The sequence below is a fragment of the Lutra lutra genome, chromosome 1 (assembly GCF_902655055.1).
Source record: "Lutra lutra chromosome 1, mLutLut1.2, whole genome shotgun sequence".
NCBI lineage: Eukaryota > Metazoa > Chordata > Mammalia > Carnivora > Mustelidae > Lutra > Lutra lutra.
Genome location: NC_062278.1, coordinates 202245798 through 202263437, shown reverse-complemented (window position 1 = coordinate 202263437; position 17640 = coordinate 202245798). Strand labels below are relative to the sequence as shown.

The 17640-nt window shown below is 58.1% G+C and overlaps 1 protein-coding gene across 4 annotated transcripts in view; it reads left to right on the top strand.

The window, feature by feature from the left end:
* Positions 1–17640, top strand: part of DNAH1 (dynein axonemal heavy chain 1) — a 76549-nt gene that overhangs the window by 43818 nt on the left and 15091 nt on the right. For 3 of the 4 annotated variants that reach the window (XM_047692483.1, XM_047692500.1, XM_047692503.1), the window contains exons 32-51: positions 131–280; positions 1656–1742; positions 1852–2038; positions 4328–4419; positions 4630–4784; positions 5911–6088; positions 6862–7056; positions 7146–7265; positions 7534–7692; positions 7797–7904; positions 8978–9118; positions 9275–9435; positions 9845–10002; positions 10377–10550; positions 11322–11360; positions 13460–13638; positions 14623–14853; positions 15730–15926; positions 16354–16489; positions 17400–17608. In XM_047692483.1, the coding sequence (XP_047548439.1) occupies positions 131–280; positions 1656–1742; positions 1852–2038; positions 4328–4419; positions 4630–4784; positions 5911–6088; positions 6862–7056; positions 7146–7265; positions 7534–7692; positions 7797–7904; positions 8978–9118; positions 9275–9435; positions 9845–10002; positions 10377–10550; positions 11322–11360; positions 13460–13638; positions 14623–14853; positions 15730–15926; positions 16354–16489; positions 17400–17608 (3056 nt within the window). The remainder of the gene's footprint in view (positions 1–130; positions 281–1655; positions 1743–1851; positions 2039–4327; positions 4420–4629; positions 4785–5910; positions 6089–6861; positions 7057–7145; positions 7266–7533; positions 7693–7796; positions 7905–8977; positions 9119–9274; positions 9436–9844; positions 10003–10376; positions 10551–11321; positions 11361–13459; positions 13639–14622; positions 14854–15729; positions 15927–16353; positions 16490–17399; positions 17609–17640) is intronic. The other variant, XM_047692491.1, reaches the window with a different exon arrangement.

The window sequence follows — 17640 nt, the reverse complement described above, 5'->3', positions numbered from 1 at the left end:
GGAGGGCAGCGAGCCTGCCTTCCGGGGACTGAGGACCACCAAGCACCGAGAGGTCCAGAGAGTGGGCGGTGCTCTGGGAAGGGAGGCCTGCCTCTCAGTTCACATGTCACACGGGTGCCCCGTGCCCCAGGCACTCTTCCGGCCGGTGGCCATGATGGTTCCGGATTATGCCATGATCGCGGAGATCTCCCTCTACTCCTTTGGCTTCAGCGAGGCCAGTGTGCTGGCCAAGAAGATCACAACCACCTTCAAGCTGTCTTCCGAGCAGCTCAGCTCACAGGTGAGGCCCTGCCCTCACCAGGTTAGAGTGTGAGAGCCACTGTCTGCCCTCCGTGAGCCCCATAACATAGGAATTACATCCCCACTTCTCAGCTGAGGGCTAGTTGGCTCAAGCATTAGGAAACCGAGAGCCACACAACCCAAGGCTGAGGAGCAAGAATGCTGGGTCTTATGGGGCTAGAGCAGGACAGCAGCCCCCTGGCACCATGAGCCTTCTACTCAGTGTGCTGAGCCCAGCTTCTGGGGGCACCAGCCATTGGCACAGACCACAGCCCTGCTGGCTAAGCTTCCCTGTTTGGCTCCCTTCTCAGGCAGGCCCCCCTCTGCAGTGGCAGAGATGAGCCAGCTTACATGCTACCAGCTTAGTTCCTCTTTCTTCATAGTTCTAGAAAAAGTCATCCTAATGGGCCTTCTCTGGGTGACCTGCTCCTGCATGAATACCAATCACTGTGGCCAGGAGGAATCCAGGCTGACTTTGGCCAGCTGGGGCCCCCCAAGCCCCCGGGCTGGAGGAGATGTGGTCTGTTACTGGGAGATACAGCAGCTGCCCACACAGCACAGCCTGGATGCCCACACCTCCACACGCCTTCTTTCTCACCATCCACTTTCAAAAACACTGCCTTCCCTGTTAACTGTACCCACATGGTTCTGGAAATGCAGAACCTTAAGTGGCAAGACTAGCCCAGTCACTTCATCCTGCTCCAAGTCCAAGACTTCCGGGAAATATGCTGGTCATGTCCAGATGTAGCTCTCATGGTCTGGCCCCATAGGGGGAAAATGATAAAAAATTTAACCATCTTCAACACATCTGCAGCTCTCATGGTCTGGCCCCACAGGGGGAAAATGATAAAAAATTTAACCATCTTCAACACATCTGCTACGTCATGAAAACAGAACCAGCAACAAAGAAGGGAAAAGCTACAGTGGTGTGGCCAAAAGATGTTAAGAGAGAAGGTTAGAAGGAAGCTCAAAGGCCCTTGGGGCCAACCCAGCTGTGACACCCATAGGAACTCCTTCTGTCATGTTTTGAAAAAACCCAAGTACATTCCTGCCCCTGGTGCAGTGCTGGGACCACAGGACTCTGCCAGGGTCAGACCCATGTAGAGTCCTCACCCTCAGGGGCCAAGAGTCAAGCAGAAGCAGGCAGGGGCTGCAGACTAGGGAGGCCGGAGAAGGGAGAGAACCCCTGGGATGGTAAGGAGAAGGTGCTGGAGGCCTACAGTCGAGGACACCTGGCTCAGGCTGAGGCTTGCAGGGGGTGTGACCTTGTAACTTCCAGCTGGGTGAGGGCCAGGTACCAGGTGGGGAGGCAGAGTGTGCCAGGCAGCCCCCCCAAGGCATAGGGCCCACCTGCCCCTCCTGTGCGGCGATAACAGGATCACTATGACTTCGGGATGAGAGCTGTGAAGACTGTGATCTCAGCTGCGGGGAACCTCAAGCGAGAAAACCCCAGCATGGGTGAGGTGAGCTCCGTCCAGAGGAGTGCAGGGATCTGGGCCATGGGAGGTCTCCAGAGGGAGCAGAGGCATGTCTGACCCAGGTCCCCTGAAGGCTCCCCCGGCTCCGCTGCAGGAGCTGATATGCCTCCGGGCCATCCGAGACGTGAATGTACCCAAGTTCCTGCAGGAGGACCTCAAGCTCTTCTCCGGGATCGTATTGGACCTGTTCCCCACCGTCAAGGAGGAGGAGACTGACTATGGCATCCTGGACAAGGCCATTCGCCAGGCCTGTGAGAACAGCAACCTTAAGGATGTGGACGGTGAGCTGCTGGCCTCTGCCCCCGCCATCCCGGAGTGGCCTCCCCGGGATCCAGGGCAGGGGTGCAGAGATGGGGCAGTGTTGCCCCAGGGTCACTCACACCCGGCCGAGTGTATGGCAGGCTGGGGCTCTCACTGAGCTGTCCCCGGAATAGGGCAGGTGACCGATGTCTAGGAGAAAGTCCTCTCGTCCACTCATGCCTGTGTCACTTGACGTGGGAGTTTTCCCACACCAGCCAGTTCTCCCACACCAGTTCTCCATTGGCTGTCCCACAATTCAGTTCAGTTCTAGCACTAACCAGAAGCACAAGTCACAAGCAGTCACAAGTAGTGGGTCCCCACGTTACCCACAACTTTTCAGCAGCTTGGCTACCGACTGGAGGTTCCCACAACCTCCTCCTTAGGTTTGATCATTCGCTAGAACGGCTCACAGAACTCAGGGAAACACATATGCTACTTATTCTGTAATAAAGAATACAAGAAAGGATACAGATGAACAGCCACATGAAGAGATATGTGGACTGAGGTCTGCTCCTCCCAGCACGTGGATGCGTTCATCCTCCAGGAAGCTCTCCAAACCCCATTCTTGGGGGGTTTTTATGGAGCCTTCGTCATGTAGGCATGATAATTTATTATTACTATCAATTATTATCCACTTCCAGCCCCTCTCACTCCTCTGGAGAATGGGGGAGTGAGCCTGACAATTCTAAGCATCTAACCATGGTTTGGTCTTCCTGGTGACCAGCCTGCTCCCAGAAGTCTGCCACCAAGAGATGCCTCATTAGAACAAAGGACATTCCTAGCACTCAGGAAATGACAAAGGAGCTCTGTGTCAGGAACCAGGGTCAAAGCCTAAGTGTTAGAAAAGAAGATTGTCCTAGCATTCTCTTTACAATGGTTTGAGGAGCTCTGCATCAGGAACCCGGGGCAGAGACCAACGTTCATTGTGCTGATTACTTTTCATTGGGGAAGCAGATCCTGTCACTGCCCCGAGACCCCTGCTTAGCCCCCCTCCTCTTGTGGGGAGCAGTCACAGGACCTGGCCTTGCTCCTTCCCGACAGAGGCTGTCCTTTACCCCATCCTTACCTGCCCCGGGGTAGCAGTGGGGTTTGATGCTGTCACTGGGGGAAATGGTGAGCCCTGCCCCACGACACCCAATGCACATTGTCCTCTTTCAGAACAAAGCTTGTTGCTCCCATCTTGGACTTGCCCACACTCCTCCTGGAATACACCAGGAGGTCACTGGAATAAGCCCAGTTGTCACTGGGCTAAGGAGCGTTTGGGCCTTTCTTGAACTAGCCTGTTACAAGGGCTACCACACAGATGGGAGAACCCTGGGGGATGGCACCCTCAGTCTCCCTCTGACCCTAATCCTCTTCCCTGATAGAAGCTGGGGGGCTCCATGCAGCCACTGCGTGGCCGTGCCCCTTGAGCTCTGGTCTCACTGTCCCTAGCCTAGAGGACCTTTCCTCTCCTCCAGGACCCTCCCTGCCAATCCTTTGTGCGGTGGGGGGACGTTCCTCCAGGAAGTCACACCTGGCCATGTGGCCACCCTGGCTATACGGCTGTAGGGTCTGTCCCCCAAGCCCTCCCCTGTCCTTCATTCCCCATTGAACTCTGAGGCCACTTCCTGCCCACCAGGTCCCAGCGGGGTTGTTGAATGAAGCCTCAAAATCTCTCCCTCATGTCCTTGGGTCCACTTAGCTATCACTGGGTAACTGGACCTTGTCCCGTTAGCAGGCCCTCCCAGACATGCAGGGCCACAGCTCCCCCTGCCACCTCCCCAATACACTCTTGGGCCAAAGTGAGACACTCAGTCCCTACCTGTGTGGGCCTGGCCCTCTGCCTACAACGGGCAGCTAGCCCCACAGCTCTGGTCTTGATCAGTCGCAGCTGCTGATGCTCTGATTCTGTCTCTGGGGTTTTGCCATTTATCAGCCGCCATTTCCTCAGGGCAGTGCTTTCTGTAGGCCTGGCAGAGGATTTGGGGGCTGGAATTGCTTCTGGGGCTTGTGACACTGAGCAGGCCCATGCCAGCTGGACACCTGACCAACGGGTTTTAGGAAATCAATCATGGTGGAAATCATGGCCGTCATTAGCAGAGTGCTTCCTCTTTGCCTGTCCCGTGCTCAGGGTTTCACCTGCCCCCAGGTATATTGCCAGCTGCATTTTCTAGATGAGGAGACTGAGGCTCAGGGTGACCCACCTGAGGTCGCACAGCAAGCTAGTGGCAGAGCCAGGACCCAAGCCCATGCACTGTGCCCTGAGTGCCACTGCCATGTCCCTCTAGGCTTCCTGACCAAGTGTATCCAGCTCTATGAGACCACGGTGGTGCGGCATGGCCTCATGCTCGTCGGGCCCACAGGTTCCGGCAAGAGCAATGTAAGTAGAGCCAAGCCAGGCAATTCACGACCCAGATAGTGACCCGGGCGGGGGTGGTGGTGTGGGTTGGGTTCTCGGTGGGGGTCTTAGTCCCCATTTGTACCTCTGTGGCCTCTAGAATACCCTGCCTGCCCTCTGTGGCCTGCAGCCCACTGCAGCCCTGTGCTCTGGGGAGCCAGGAGGCTCACTCTTGGGTGGCTGTCTCCCCAGTGTTACAGAGTCTTGGCAGCCGCCATGACATCGCTGAAAGGACAGCCATCCATCAGTGGCGGCACGTATGAGGCCGTCAGTTACTATGTGCTGAACCCCAAGTCCATCACAATGGGCCAGCTGTATGGAGAATTTGACCTGCTTACCCATGAGTGGTGAGTGGTCCCAACCTCTCTCCAGGGACCACCCTGAGCCCAGACCTCTGGGGGCTGTGAGCTATGGGCTTCCCTCCCCTAGTCCATTGGGAGCTCAGGAGCTCAGGCTCTGGAGTCCAAATGCCTGGGACTCCACTCACCACTGCACTTCCTTGCTGAGTGACCTTCCTCCCTCCCTGGCCTTGGTGCTGTCATCTGCAAAGTGGGCATAACAATGGCACCATGGTTCTGGGAAAGAGAAAATGAGCTTGACCTAGGAAGATGTCTAGACAATATGACACATGCCTAATTCTCAGTAAAGACTGCCTACTGTCATGGCTAGAAGTCCCTCTCAGGTTCCCCACCCGCACATGGACACGTGCATGTCAGGGAAAGTGCTCTGAGCTGAGAAGAGCAACTAGGGGGAGACCCTCCAAACGTCAGCATGTGGGAGGCTTTTCTTTGGGGTCACTCTGTTTCTCTCAGGAAGACTCCAGTGTCTGTGGAGGGTTCTGCTTGGCTCCAGGGGTCTTGAAACCCAGGGGGGTGTGGGCACTGGAGTGGGACAGTCACCCATCTTTCCAAACATGACTCCGGCCTGCTTCCCCATTTCTGGTGAAGGGTCTCATCCACACCCACTCCAGGCTCTTGCGTGGGTGGTTGGGGGGCCCAGGGATCAGACCAGAAAGATGTCCCCCTACCCACCACTTTCCCAGGCCTTTGGTGCCTCTGAAGCGTGAGCCTTCCTGGGTTATGTGACAGGACCTGGACACCTCTCACGACCCATCCCTTGCCTTCCTGCAAGGTCATTTTCCCCATCTCCTTTTCCTCCCATCTCCCAGAACTGGATGGACCTCCATTTCTACTGGTGCCTCCTCCCCCATTTCCTTCTTTTCCCCAGGATACCACCTTTTATCTTCCTTTAATTTAACTTTAGTGATGATTCAGCAGAGAAGGAATATAAACGCACGTTTTTATAATCCCATGCTACACCAAAAAGTCCCATTTTCCCCATTGTTGTTTTTAAATGAATGAAGATATTAAAGAGAAAGACCCCTGCAGAGCAGGGCCAGACCGGCGGCCAGGTTTCCCTGGGTGCCATCTGGGTTTGCTGCCTGCCCCATCTCCCTCCTCCTGGTGGCTGCAGGACAGATGGGATTTTCCCCTCCCTCATCCGGGCGGGGGCCATCGCCTCCAACACCAACAAGAAGTGGTACATGTTTGACGGGCCAGTGGACGCCGTCTGGATAGAGAACATGAACACGGTGCTGGACGACAACAAGAAGCTGTGCCTCAGTTCCGGGGAGATCATCAAGCTCACCGAGGTACACTTGCCTGTCCGTCTTCCCACCTCTCCTTGGCAGCTGAGTGGCCCCGGGGGCCACAGTATGCTGGCCAGGCTCATCCCCCTCCCTCTCAGGGCCACGGCTGCCTCCCAGGGCATCCCCGAGCTCCCACACCTCAACCGTGTTGGGGGCAGCTGCCCCGGGCGGCCCTTCTGCAGCCCACATTCTGGGATGAGCTGGGCCTCAGTCCGGATGACCACCCACCGCTCTCCACTGACTCTGCCTTGTGCCTCCTGGGCCCACTTGTAGCCATGTGGGTCCAGTCTGGGTCAGACATCCTAGCAACATGCCAGGAGTCTGGAGACAGGCGGTACACACCCGGCCCCAGGGCCACCCGCCTAGTGTGTGAGGTGCTGTTCTCAGAAAAGAAGGGCTGTCACCTGGTGTTAGAGCAGTTTGTGATAGCTATGTGGAGCTGATCCCTTGAGCCCTCCTGAGAGCTCCTGGAAGTTCTGGAGTATGGCCCACAGCTCTTCTCACATTGTTCCAGGGCTCCAGGAACCCCAGAATGCCCTGGTCCTATGCTGGCCAGAGAGCAGTCAGGAAGCTTCTGACTTCGGTTCTCCTCACAACCCCAGGGAGAGCTATGTTATCAACATAGGTTGAGGACTGAGGGTTCCTGAGGCCATGGCCTGCCCCACAGCTTGCCCACAGTTACAGGATGGTCACCCCCTGCCCAGCGGTTCTGCAGCCCTTTTCCCGGCCCTAGGAACTGGCAGCCAGCCCACTCACACAGTTCCTCTCCGTGCCAGGCAATGACCATGATGTTCGAGGTGCAGGACCTGGCCGTGGCCTCCCCAGCCACAGTGTCCCGCTGTGGCATGGTGTACCTGGAACCCAGCATCCTGGGGCTCATGCCTTTTGTCGAGTGCTGGCTAAGGAGGCTCCCTGCCTTATTCAAGCCCTATGAGGAGCAGTTCAAGTTTCTCTTCGTCCGCTTCCTGGAGGTGAGTGAGGCCACCGTGTGCCCGGCCCAGGTGGGGCAGTGGGGCACTGTGGCCACCAGCCACAAGAGCCAGGTGCTCGTCCCCTGTAGGGATCCATCACATTTATCCGGCACTCGGTAAGGGAGGTGATCACCTCAACCAACAGCAACTTGACCCTGAGTCTCCTCAAGCTGCTAGACTGCTTCTTCAAGCCCTTCCTGCCAAAAGAGGTACAGCTCTGAGCAAGGGGGGCTGGGGCCCTGCTCCTTCCTATCCCTGCTCCCTGTGCCAGGGCACCCGAGGGCCCTGAGCCCCAAGCCCAGCTTTCTGGAAGAGCAATTCAGATTGGCTCACATGGGTCATGGGGTCACCCCAGCCTGTCTGCTGCAGACACACCAGACCATGCAGCAGAGGCCCAAAGATGCCCCCCAACCCCACTTCCTTGGGCTGCTCAGCACTGTTCTGGCCTGGGCCTGATGCGGTCCCCACTGTCCCCAGGGCCTCAGGAAGATACCCCCAGAAAAGCTGAGTCGCATCCCAGAGCTGATCGAGCCCTGGTTCATCTTCTCCCTGATCTGGAGTGTGGGCGCCACAGGGGACAATGCCAGCCGCATCAGCTTCAGCCACTGGCTCAGGATCAAGATGAAGATAGAAAACGTGAGAGGCAGCAGCCCCCAGGCTGGGCTCCCAGGTCCCAGAACGCTGGGGGTTCTGGGGCCGTCCATGGGCCTCACAGCCTTGTTTTCCTCTGGTCCCTGCAGCTGACCCTGCACTTCCCGGAGGAGGGGCTGGTGTTCGATTACAGGCTGGAGGATGCAGGCATCAGCAGCTCTAACGACGATGAGGATGAGGATGAGGAGGGCAAGCAGGTGAACTCAGGCCTGTGCCGAGGGGGCAAGCCCAGGAGGGCCCTCTGGGTGATGGCTGTCCTCATCGATGAATAAGGACTATGGAGAGGAGCCCATGCTGATGGGCTCAGGTGGGGGATATTTGCATTAACTCATGGATCCTCACAGACCCACAGTGTGGTTATGATTGTGCCCAATTTCTAGACAAGGAAACTGAGGCTCAGAGCAGCCACACACAGCTAGTGGGTGGCAGAGCTGGACTTGAACATGGGACTGGGAGATGTTGGCCTTCCTCCCTTCCTGACCACAAGCATTGCCTCCTCCATGTTATGTTGATGCTGAACCCAGGGATGGCTGCCGCAGTTCTACTTAAAAGTCCCATTTTCCTAGGGGCTGTGTGCCCTTAGGCTGAACAGCAAGCCCTCCTGGCCTGCCGTGGTGTCCCATCCCTCCTATCAGCCAGCGAAGACTCCGGGAGTCTACTGTGCTTCCAGGGTCAGGACTCCACCCCAGGACAAGGAAGGGGCATGGAGATGTCTACAGGGACAGCCACTATGCGTGCTCCTGCTGGGGGTTGCACAGAGCACATTTGAGTCTAACGGTCAGAACTGTCCCCAGTGTAACCTGTGGTTTGACCCTAGCGAGCCCCCTTATCAAGGAAGGTCTGCAAGCTGGGTCAAGGCTGTGGGGGAAAGAATTCATGCAGGCAGGGATGGTTGGGGGCGGCCAGGCTGGAGCATCTCTCTATATCCCAGTGATGCCAACACCTGTGGTTCTGGCCCCCACACCCTCGGGGAGCCCAAAAAACAGCAAAGGTCTTTGACTGCTGGGCTGTCCAACTGCCAGAACATCTCCCTGACACCCAGACCTCGCAGTCCCTAGGAAGCCCCCCCACTCCCAGTGGCTTGTTCTGGGATTCCCCACCCTGAGCAGAGACGGGGGGCACAGGGCTTCCTGCTTCAGTCCCGAGCTGCCCCTCGCCTGGGCTCTCTTGCCATGGCCTAGCAGTGAATTCCCTCGTCCTCCTGGTGCACTTGGCCAGAGCAGGGTGAGGCTGGGTTCCAGGCCCAACCCGGAGTGGCCTGTGCTTGCAGGTGGCCTGGGTGAAGTGGATGGACTCCTCTACTCCATTCACCATGATGCCGGATACCAGCTACTGCAACATCATCGTGCCTACCATGGACACGGTGCAGATGTCCTACCTGCTGGACATGCTCCTCATCAACCACAAGCCCGTGAGTGCCCCTGCCGTGCCCTGCTCCTCCCACATACAGGCCCAAGCTGGGAGGTGGCTGGCCTCCCACATGGACAGCCGGGGCGTGTGGGGGGGGCGCTCCTGCCCTGCACCAGACCCAGTGAGAGTCGTGAATGAGTGATCCCTGTTCTCTCAGGTGCTGTGCATCGGGCCAACAGGCACAGGCAAGACCCTCACCATCTCCGACAAGCTCCTCAAGAACCTGCCGCCAGAGTATGTCAGCCACTTCCTCACCTTCTCAGCCCGTACGTCGGCCAACCAAACCCAGGACCTCATCGACAGCAAGCTGGACAAGAGGCAGGCACCGCCTTCCTTGTTCTGCTGCTGTGTGTCCTCCCAGCCTGGTTCAACCAGCCATTTTCCCAACTCCTCACCCAGTTATGCTCTTGGGTTTGCCAAAAACTTCCTAGAGGGCCCTGGGTGCTCTTACAGACTGGTCTGGAGACTCATCCATCAGGAATTCCTGAGCCCGGCTGTGGGTGTTTGTCCTGGGCTGGGTATGCGGGTGGGGCTTGATATCCGCCTGCTGAGCCCAGACTCCAGGCAGCCAAGTGTGATATCCCAGGATGTTCAGACTGGGACAAGGGGCTGCTCAAGAGGGCTAACAATTCAGAGAGAGCTGAAGGCAGTTGCCATCTTGCCAGCCCTGGATTCTCAGCAGACCTGGTGCCAATGTGGGCTGGGCTTACACAGCCCCTCCCCACAGGCGAAAAGGTGTGTATGGGCCGCCTCTGGGGCGCAACTTCATCTTCTTCATTGATGACCTGAATATGCCAGCCTTGGAGACCTATGGCGCCCAGCCACCCATCGAGCTGTTGCGTCAGTGGATGGACCATGGCGGCTGGTATGACCGCAAGGTCATTGGTGAGTGCCAGCTGGCCTGGGCCAACAGCGGGGTGGGAGGGAGGTGCAGGCTGGATGTGCTGGGCAGGACAGGGTGCCTCCTCCGTTAGGCAGGGTAGGCACAGGGCCTACTGCTCACAGTACTTTTAGAGGGTCCCCAGAAATGTTTTGATTTCTTTTAAAATCAGCAGGAAAATGAACTTTTAAGGGTCAAAGAACACTGTTAATTTATAACGTTATTATATCTGTCTATATTCCAATACTGTTACAAATGATCATTTTTAATGTTTTTTAGAGAGGAGGAGGCCCTTGAAGGCCAAGTGCCTAGGGCCCACAAAAAGTCATTAATTTAGCTCTGGGCCCGCCTCCCTCCTGACTTCCTGCCTCCACTCCAGGAGCGTTCAAGCAGCTGGTGGACATCAATTTTGTCTGTGCCATGGGCCCCCCGGGCGGAGGCAGGAATGCCATCACCCCACGCCTGACACGCCACTTTAACTACCTGTCCTTTGCCGAGATGGATGAGGTCAGCAAGAAGCGCATCTTCTCTACCATCCTGGGCAGTTGGATGGGTGAGCACCGAGTGGAAGTCGGGGTGGGGGGGCGGTCCCGGGCAAAGGCAGAAGCCCAGTCTGGGTAAGCTACTCCTAGGACACCTGGGCAGCTGCTGGAAGGGGTGGAGTGGCTGAGGCAGTGACCTCAGCCCTGGCTTCACCCTTTACTCAGCTGTGTTACCTTTGGCAAATTCATGAACCTCTCTGAGCCTCAGTTTCTCCATCTGTATAATGGGTGGTGATATTAGTGCCCGCCCTCCCAAGTTGTGAAGGTTAAATAGACACTGGATGTAGCATCTAGCATGAAGCCTAGCACATGGTGATTGCTGAATATATGATTTATACATGTGTACACTTGTGTCTTCACCTGCATAAGTACACACGTGTATGTTAGTATTTACCCAGAAAAGCTGGCAGAAGGATGTTACTTTTATAAATCAGGAAAAACCACCAAGATAGAATAGACAGCATGGCTCTGACCTTCCACTCCATCAGGATGCAGTCTTCTTCCATTAGCCCACCTCCTATCTAAGATACACTCTGACCTTGAACTCCCCTTGGCACTGTGCCAGGTGGTGGGTGATGAGAGTCAGGCCTCCATTCCTCTGGCCTGGCCTGCCCTGCCACCAGTGGTGATAGGCCCAGCGAGGGGTGGGGACCACATTGCTCTGAGGAAGGGGGGTGCTGGGGGGATGCTCTGGGAGCTGCTCAGCCTGGCCCAGATGGCCAAGAAGTACAGCAGGGGACCCACCTAACTCTGAGCCCCATGTCTCTCCCTCAACCGTCTAGATGGACTCCTCGGGGAGAGAAGTTACCGGGAGCCTGTGCGTAAGTGCCGGCCTGGAGCAGGGCCTGGATGGGGTGGGCTGCTGGTTCCTGGAGCCCAAGGTGGTGGTGGCTGGGGCTGGGTCCCAGGGGCCACAGAGAACCATCATCTGGTTCTCTGGAGCAAATGCCTTCATAGGCTCGTTCAACCGTTCACATTAACAGTCAGCCCTTTAGTGCCTGGAATGTCCAGGCATTGTCCCGCTCACAGTAAAAGCAAGGTAAACGTGAGCTGAATGAATGAATGAAGTAAGCCAACAAACTCCCGCCCTGTGCAGAGGAGCAGAGGCTCCCAGGAGGCTGGCCCTCTCGGAGGAGCAGGCATCTCTGGTGTGGCAGCCCTGCACAGGGCAGATCTGGCGGTCACTGAAGCAGGGTAACGGACTGCGTCAGATCTCCAGCCCTGCCGCACGTCCCACCCTTCCTGTTACCTCAGCTGAAGGAGGCCATTGGAAGACAGCACCCTCCCAAGGCTTCCATGTCCCCCACACCCCTGCACCCAGGCCACTGTTTGTCCTGTCTTTTCTCCTGTTGTTGGGAATGGACGGTTCTTCTCTGGGGCTCAGCCAAAGAGCCCTTCCCGTAAACCCGAATCCCACCCCAGACTGTCTGCTGGAGAGCGTGGTTCCACCTCCCAGCACACAGCATAAGCACACGTGTGTGTGTGGCCCATCCTCACCAGGCCATTCCATCAGCAAGCAGACGCATCCGATGTCCCCCATGTTAACGACAAAACACAAAACAGTCGCTTTGGGCCCCCCCATCCCAGCCGTCTCTCCAGTTCTCTGCTCGTGCAGACGGCACAGCCCAAGAGCATTGTCTCTTCAGCCGGCATCAGCCACCATTACCATTTTCCCTTGCGTCTCCACAGTCCCCGGAGAGTGCCCTTGTCCCCAGTGGGTCTCAGGTGGCCTGACCAACCATTAGCTCTCTCAGTCTCACATTCCCGGGCTTCACTGTTGCTGGAGGGCAGCCCCTCCTCTCAGGTCAGGTCCACTGCCCCATCCCCATGCCCTCACCACACCCCCAGCCTCCCATCCTGCCCTTTAGCCATCTCGGCCTGAGGGACCCATCCATGCGTTCACTGGGATCACACTCTTCCTCTCCTCAACTGCAGGCAAGGGCCCACGTCCCAACAGTGACCGGCAGAGCCATCCCTGCCCCTTATAACCTCTCGACTCTCACCTGCCCCTCACTGGTCCTTAACACCCCAGGCCTCGGCATGCTTGCTCTGGTTCTGGGCCTGCCCTCCCTTCTCCAGCTGTCTGCTCGAGCGTCCCTCCTCACAAGCCTCCCTCAGCACTATGTCAAATGCCCCCAACCCCAGCTCGCCGGACACTACTCTATTTTCTTTTTTTTAAGATTTTATTTATTTATTTGACAGAGATCACAAGTAGACAGAGAGGCAGGCAGAGAGAGAAGCAGGCTCCCTGCTGAGCAGAGAGTCTGATGCGGGGCTCAATCCCAGGACCCTGAGGTCATGACCAGAGCTGAAGGCAGAGGCTTTAACCCACTGAGCCACCCAGGTGCCCTGGGATACTACTGTCTTGCAGCCGGCCTTTGCAAGGCCCACCACTGTCCGCCCATCCACAGAGCCCCGCAGGGTGGCAGCTGGAGGGGGAGGAGTGTGTCTGTGGGGACCACCCTCTGTGCCCAGGACCAAGAACAGTGCCTGGGTTGACTAATGGATAAGCCCTCCTGCCCCTTTACTCATTTCTCACTCCCTCTGCCCCAAGTTCCCACAGCCTCACAGGGCAAGGCAGCAAGGGACCCGCCCCGCACTGACCGCATTAGTATCCCCCCGGTCCCACGGGTGTGCCCCAGTGCACGACAGCGTGTGCCGGAAATGAGGCCGTGGGCAGGTGGGTGGGGAGCTCAGAGCAAGAGATTCCTCACCCTGGGCTGGGGGCACCACATCAGCAAGAGCTTGTGGTGGAGCTGGCATTCCAGAAGGGCTGAAGGCTGGGTGGAACCCAAGCCCGCAGGCTAGGGACAGGGCACCCAGGGGAGAACACAGCCCTGGCAAAGGGGGTTAGCATCCATGGAGTCTGTATGGGGGGCACCCGCCTGTGGGACTCAGGCCCACCCTCCTGTTCCCACAGCTGGGGCCCCCGCCATCGCCCACTTCACGAGTCCCCTCGTGGAAGCCACCATCATGGTGTACTCCACCATCACCTCCCAGCTGCTGCCCACTCCGGCCAAGTCCCACTACACCTTCAACCTGAGGGACCTCTCCAAGGTCTTCCAGGGCATGCTCATGGCCGACCCGGCTAAGGTCGAGGTGAGGACCTGGCAGGCTCCCTTCCCAGTGTCCAGGGAGCAGAGCCCACAGTGCCCCCACTGTCCTCTCCAGCCCCTTGGTCTTTGAGCTTACTGCTGCTGCAGCACTGCCCAGCCTTGATCTGGCCAGGCCCTGAGTGGCACCGGGGGCAGGCTGGGCTCCAGGCCCCCTGCTTTCCTACAGTTGAGCCCCGTCTTGCAGCTCAGATCCATGCCTGCAGCTCAGAATGGCAGCGGTGATGGGGATCCCACAGAAAGATCTAGGGCAGCACAAGGGAGAGAGAGAGGGTTCCTGGTGAGGCCCCGTGTAGGAGATTTGGGAAGCAGAGTGAGAGGGATACACTCGAGGAACCAGACGCCCAGGTGGATGGAGCAGGATGGCAGCAGGGAGCGGGCTCTCAGGGTGCTGGCGGGGGGCTGGGGCTGGGGCTGTCAGCTGTGGAAGCCATAGCGTCCTGAAGATGATGGGAGCCATGGAGGGGTGTGGGGGACAGATATGCCCTTGGAATGGGGGCTGGATAGGTCAGTATGTGTAGAGCTTGGGGCCAGGGATACTTGGTGAATGGGATAGGCGCCAGCCCTGGCCTTGCCAAACTATAGCCCAAAAGGTAGAGAGAAGGGCCTGGGGGCTTCCTGAGGGCCATCCACTCATTGTGGGGGTGAGGGAGGGGAGAGGCGGGATGGAGGCGGCAGCAAACACAGAGATGGGAGCAGAGCCAGAGGGCCTTGTTGAGTGGCTGGAGGCGGTGGGTCAGGGTGTCCGGAAGGTGTAAGGAGAAGCAGGCATTCCTCCCAGGCCTGTGGTTTGAGCTGCTGTGGGGACCCTGAGAGGGGGGATGCTGATGACCAGCTAAGGCAGCGGGGTCCCAGCAGGCACTTGGCCAGTGGGGTGTAGGGCCGGGGGAGGGGAGGTGCGGGTGGTGCAGCGTGGGACGGGATGTCGGGGGGACGACTGGACGTGCTGACTGACGCGGGCTGGCTGCAGGACAAGGTGCGGCTGCTGCGGCTCTGGTACCACGAGAGCTGCCGTGTGTTCCGCGACCGCCTGGTGAGCGATGAGGACCGCAGCTGGTTCGACAAACTACTGGAGAACTGCATGGAGCAGTGGGGGGTGACCTTCGCCGAGGTGTGTCCCTTCCAGCCCATCCTCTATGGGGACTTCATGTCGCCAGGCTCTGACGTCAAGTCCTATGAGCTCATCACCAGCGAGAAGAAGGTGAGGGGCCCCTTTGCTCTGCCCGCCAGGGCCTGGGCCCTCCGCAGCACCGCGAACAGACCAGCACGCTGTGACCAGAGGGTTAGGGCTCTGACTTCGAAGGCTAGCCCTTGCCTCCCTAGGTCCCATTTCCTCTCCTGTCAGAAGGGGCAGCAGGCCCTGCTTGGTCTGCCTCGGAGGACAAGCCTGGGCTTCGTCAGGGACAGGTTCTGTAAACGTGGGCGTGCTCACCTATTGGAGGGGCTCTCATCCCACCCCCTAGGGGGCAGCAGGGTCTGAGGGCAGAGGTCTGAGTTGGGACCCCAGAGAGACATGGAAGAGGCCTTGTCAGAGGCTTCAGAGCTGTGTGGCTGGAGGGGGCTTCCCGATGTTTTCCCTGCACATGCATCCGCTCCTCATTCCCAGGCACTCTCATGAGCTCTCATGTGCTTTAGCACAGCTGGTGAGGCCAAGAGGAAATAGACAAGGCTCTGACCCCGCTCCTTAGGCCTCTGTGTATCCCAAAGGTCTGGCCTCCTCTAGGCCTGACGTCTGAACAGGTCTGGTTCCCTGTTCCCCGACACTCAGGTGTTGCTGCTACAGGCAGTGTGGCAGGGTCCAGGGTGGGCTGGATACAACCCCGTCCCAGTGTGGCATCCTAGGAAGTGGTCAGCACTTCAGGCCCAGGTCACTGTCAGTTGGGGTGAATGTTTGGCAGGATGGCTGGGACCGAGGGCAGGGTGGCCGACAGTTGAGGGGGGTCAGGCGCATGGGGCCAAACCCTACTGAGACCTCCAGAGGAGCAGGGCTGGCCATGGGAGGGGGTGTGTTCTGTTGGGGTCCTAGTGCCTGGAGACGGAGAGTCAACCCAGATCTCCCCATCCACCCTGGCCCCAGATGATGCAGGTGATTGAGGAGTACATGGAAGATTACAACCAGGTCAACACAGCCAAGCTGAGGCTTGTCCTCTTCATGGACGCCATGAGCCACATCTGCCGGATCAGCCGCACCCTGCGCCAGGCACTGGGCAACGCACTCCTGCTGGGTGTGGGTGGCAGCGGCCGTAGCTCCCTCACACGGCTGGCCTCGCACATGTGAGGACTCCGGGAGTGCTGGGCAGCGGATGGCCACAGCTAGGGGAGCTGGGGTCACCCCGGTTGAGGGCTTCTGAACGCGCTGGGCAGGGGACCTAGGCTCCAGGGAAAGGCAGCAGCAGTGCCCTATGGTGCTGCAGGGAAGGGAGGTGTGGCGGCAGACATCCAGGAGGGATTCCTAGATGTGGCGGCCATGGCCTCCTCTCGGTTTCAGAGCTGGGAGGATGGAAGCGAAGGGTGTTCCAGGCCACAGAACAGCTTAGGCAGAGGTCTGGAGGCAAGAGAGCAGGTTCAGCGCCTGGAGCATCTGCAGATGTGCCCAGGATGGGAGCCAGAACTCCAGATGGCTGGGGTGGGGGGTGGGCACCCACCACTCAGCACTTGGCCTCAAGCTCAAGCATACCTCCAGCCAAACTCCTGTCTTCAGGGCCGAGTATGAATGCTTCCAGATTGAGCTGTCCAAGAACTATGGCATGACCGAGTGGCGTGAAGATGTCAAGAAGATCTTGCTCAAGGCTGGCCTGCATAGCCTGCCCATCACTTTCCTGTTCTCTGACACTCAGGTGCCACTACCACAGGCAGAGGGCAGGGTCCAGGGTGGGCTGGATACAACCCCATCCCTGTGTGGCATCCTAGAAAGTGGTCCGTCCTTCAGGCCCAGGTCACTCTTAGGTGGAGTGGATGTTTGGTGGGATGGCTGGGACTGGCGGTGGGGGGCCCACAGTTGGGTGGGTCAGGTGCATGGGGCCAAACAAACCCAGCCTGTCCGAGCTAGGGGGGCATAGGTCAGCCCTATACCCCAAGGGAAAAGAAGGCCCCTGGCACCATGGCTGATCACAAGTGGCACCATACTCACTGGCCAGTCCCACCTCAAGGACCACAGGACTCCTGCTCGAAGCACTGTGCCTATGGCGGCCCTCTTGGGGGCTGCTCCCTCTAGAGCTCCCTAGGGAGGAGGCCTGTCCCTGGGTCTCCAAAAGAAACTGAGGTGTTGGCTCTGGGGTCTCAAAGCAAAGAGAGCAGTGCCTAAAGCTGCTTGCTGGTGGGAACTGGCCCGAGATGGAAGCCCTGGAATGTGTCCCACTCTGTGCAGGGTGCCCTCTGTTCCCAGCCCTACCTCTACCCCCAGGGTCACCTCATGCAGTCTGGCAAGGACCTATTTCTGCCTGTGGCCTGGTTTCCTCCTGTGAGGAAACTGAGGCATGGGGAGGCCTGGAAAGGGAGAGTAAGGTATCCTGTCTCCCACCCAGGACCCAGGGCCCTTGCACAGCCCCGTGTTGATGTTCAGAGTCTCTGCTGTAGGGCAGGCCTGAGTATGAGTCTTAGACCATGACTTGCAAGGTCACTTGTATGCCCCTGAGCTTCTCTGAGCCTCGGTATGGTCTATAAAATGGGGCTGCTGTGAAGGTCCTGGAGACCAATACCCAGGGGCCATCATCAAGGCTTAGCTTTTGTACTCTCATCTCTCCCCAGATCAAGAATGAGTCTTTCCTCGAGGACATCAACAATGTCTTGAACTCGGGCGACATTCCCAATCTCTACAGTGCAGATGAGCAGGACCAGATCGTCAACACCATGCGGCCCTACATCCAGGAGCAGGGCCTGCAGCCCACCAAAGCCAATCTTATGGCCGCCTACACTGGGCGTGTGCGCAGCAATATCCACGTGGTTCTGTGTATGAGGTATGGGCCCCCATGGTGGCCACAAAGGGACG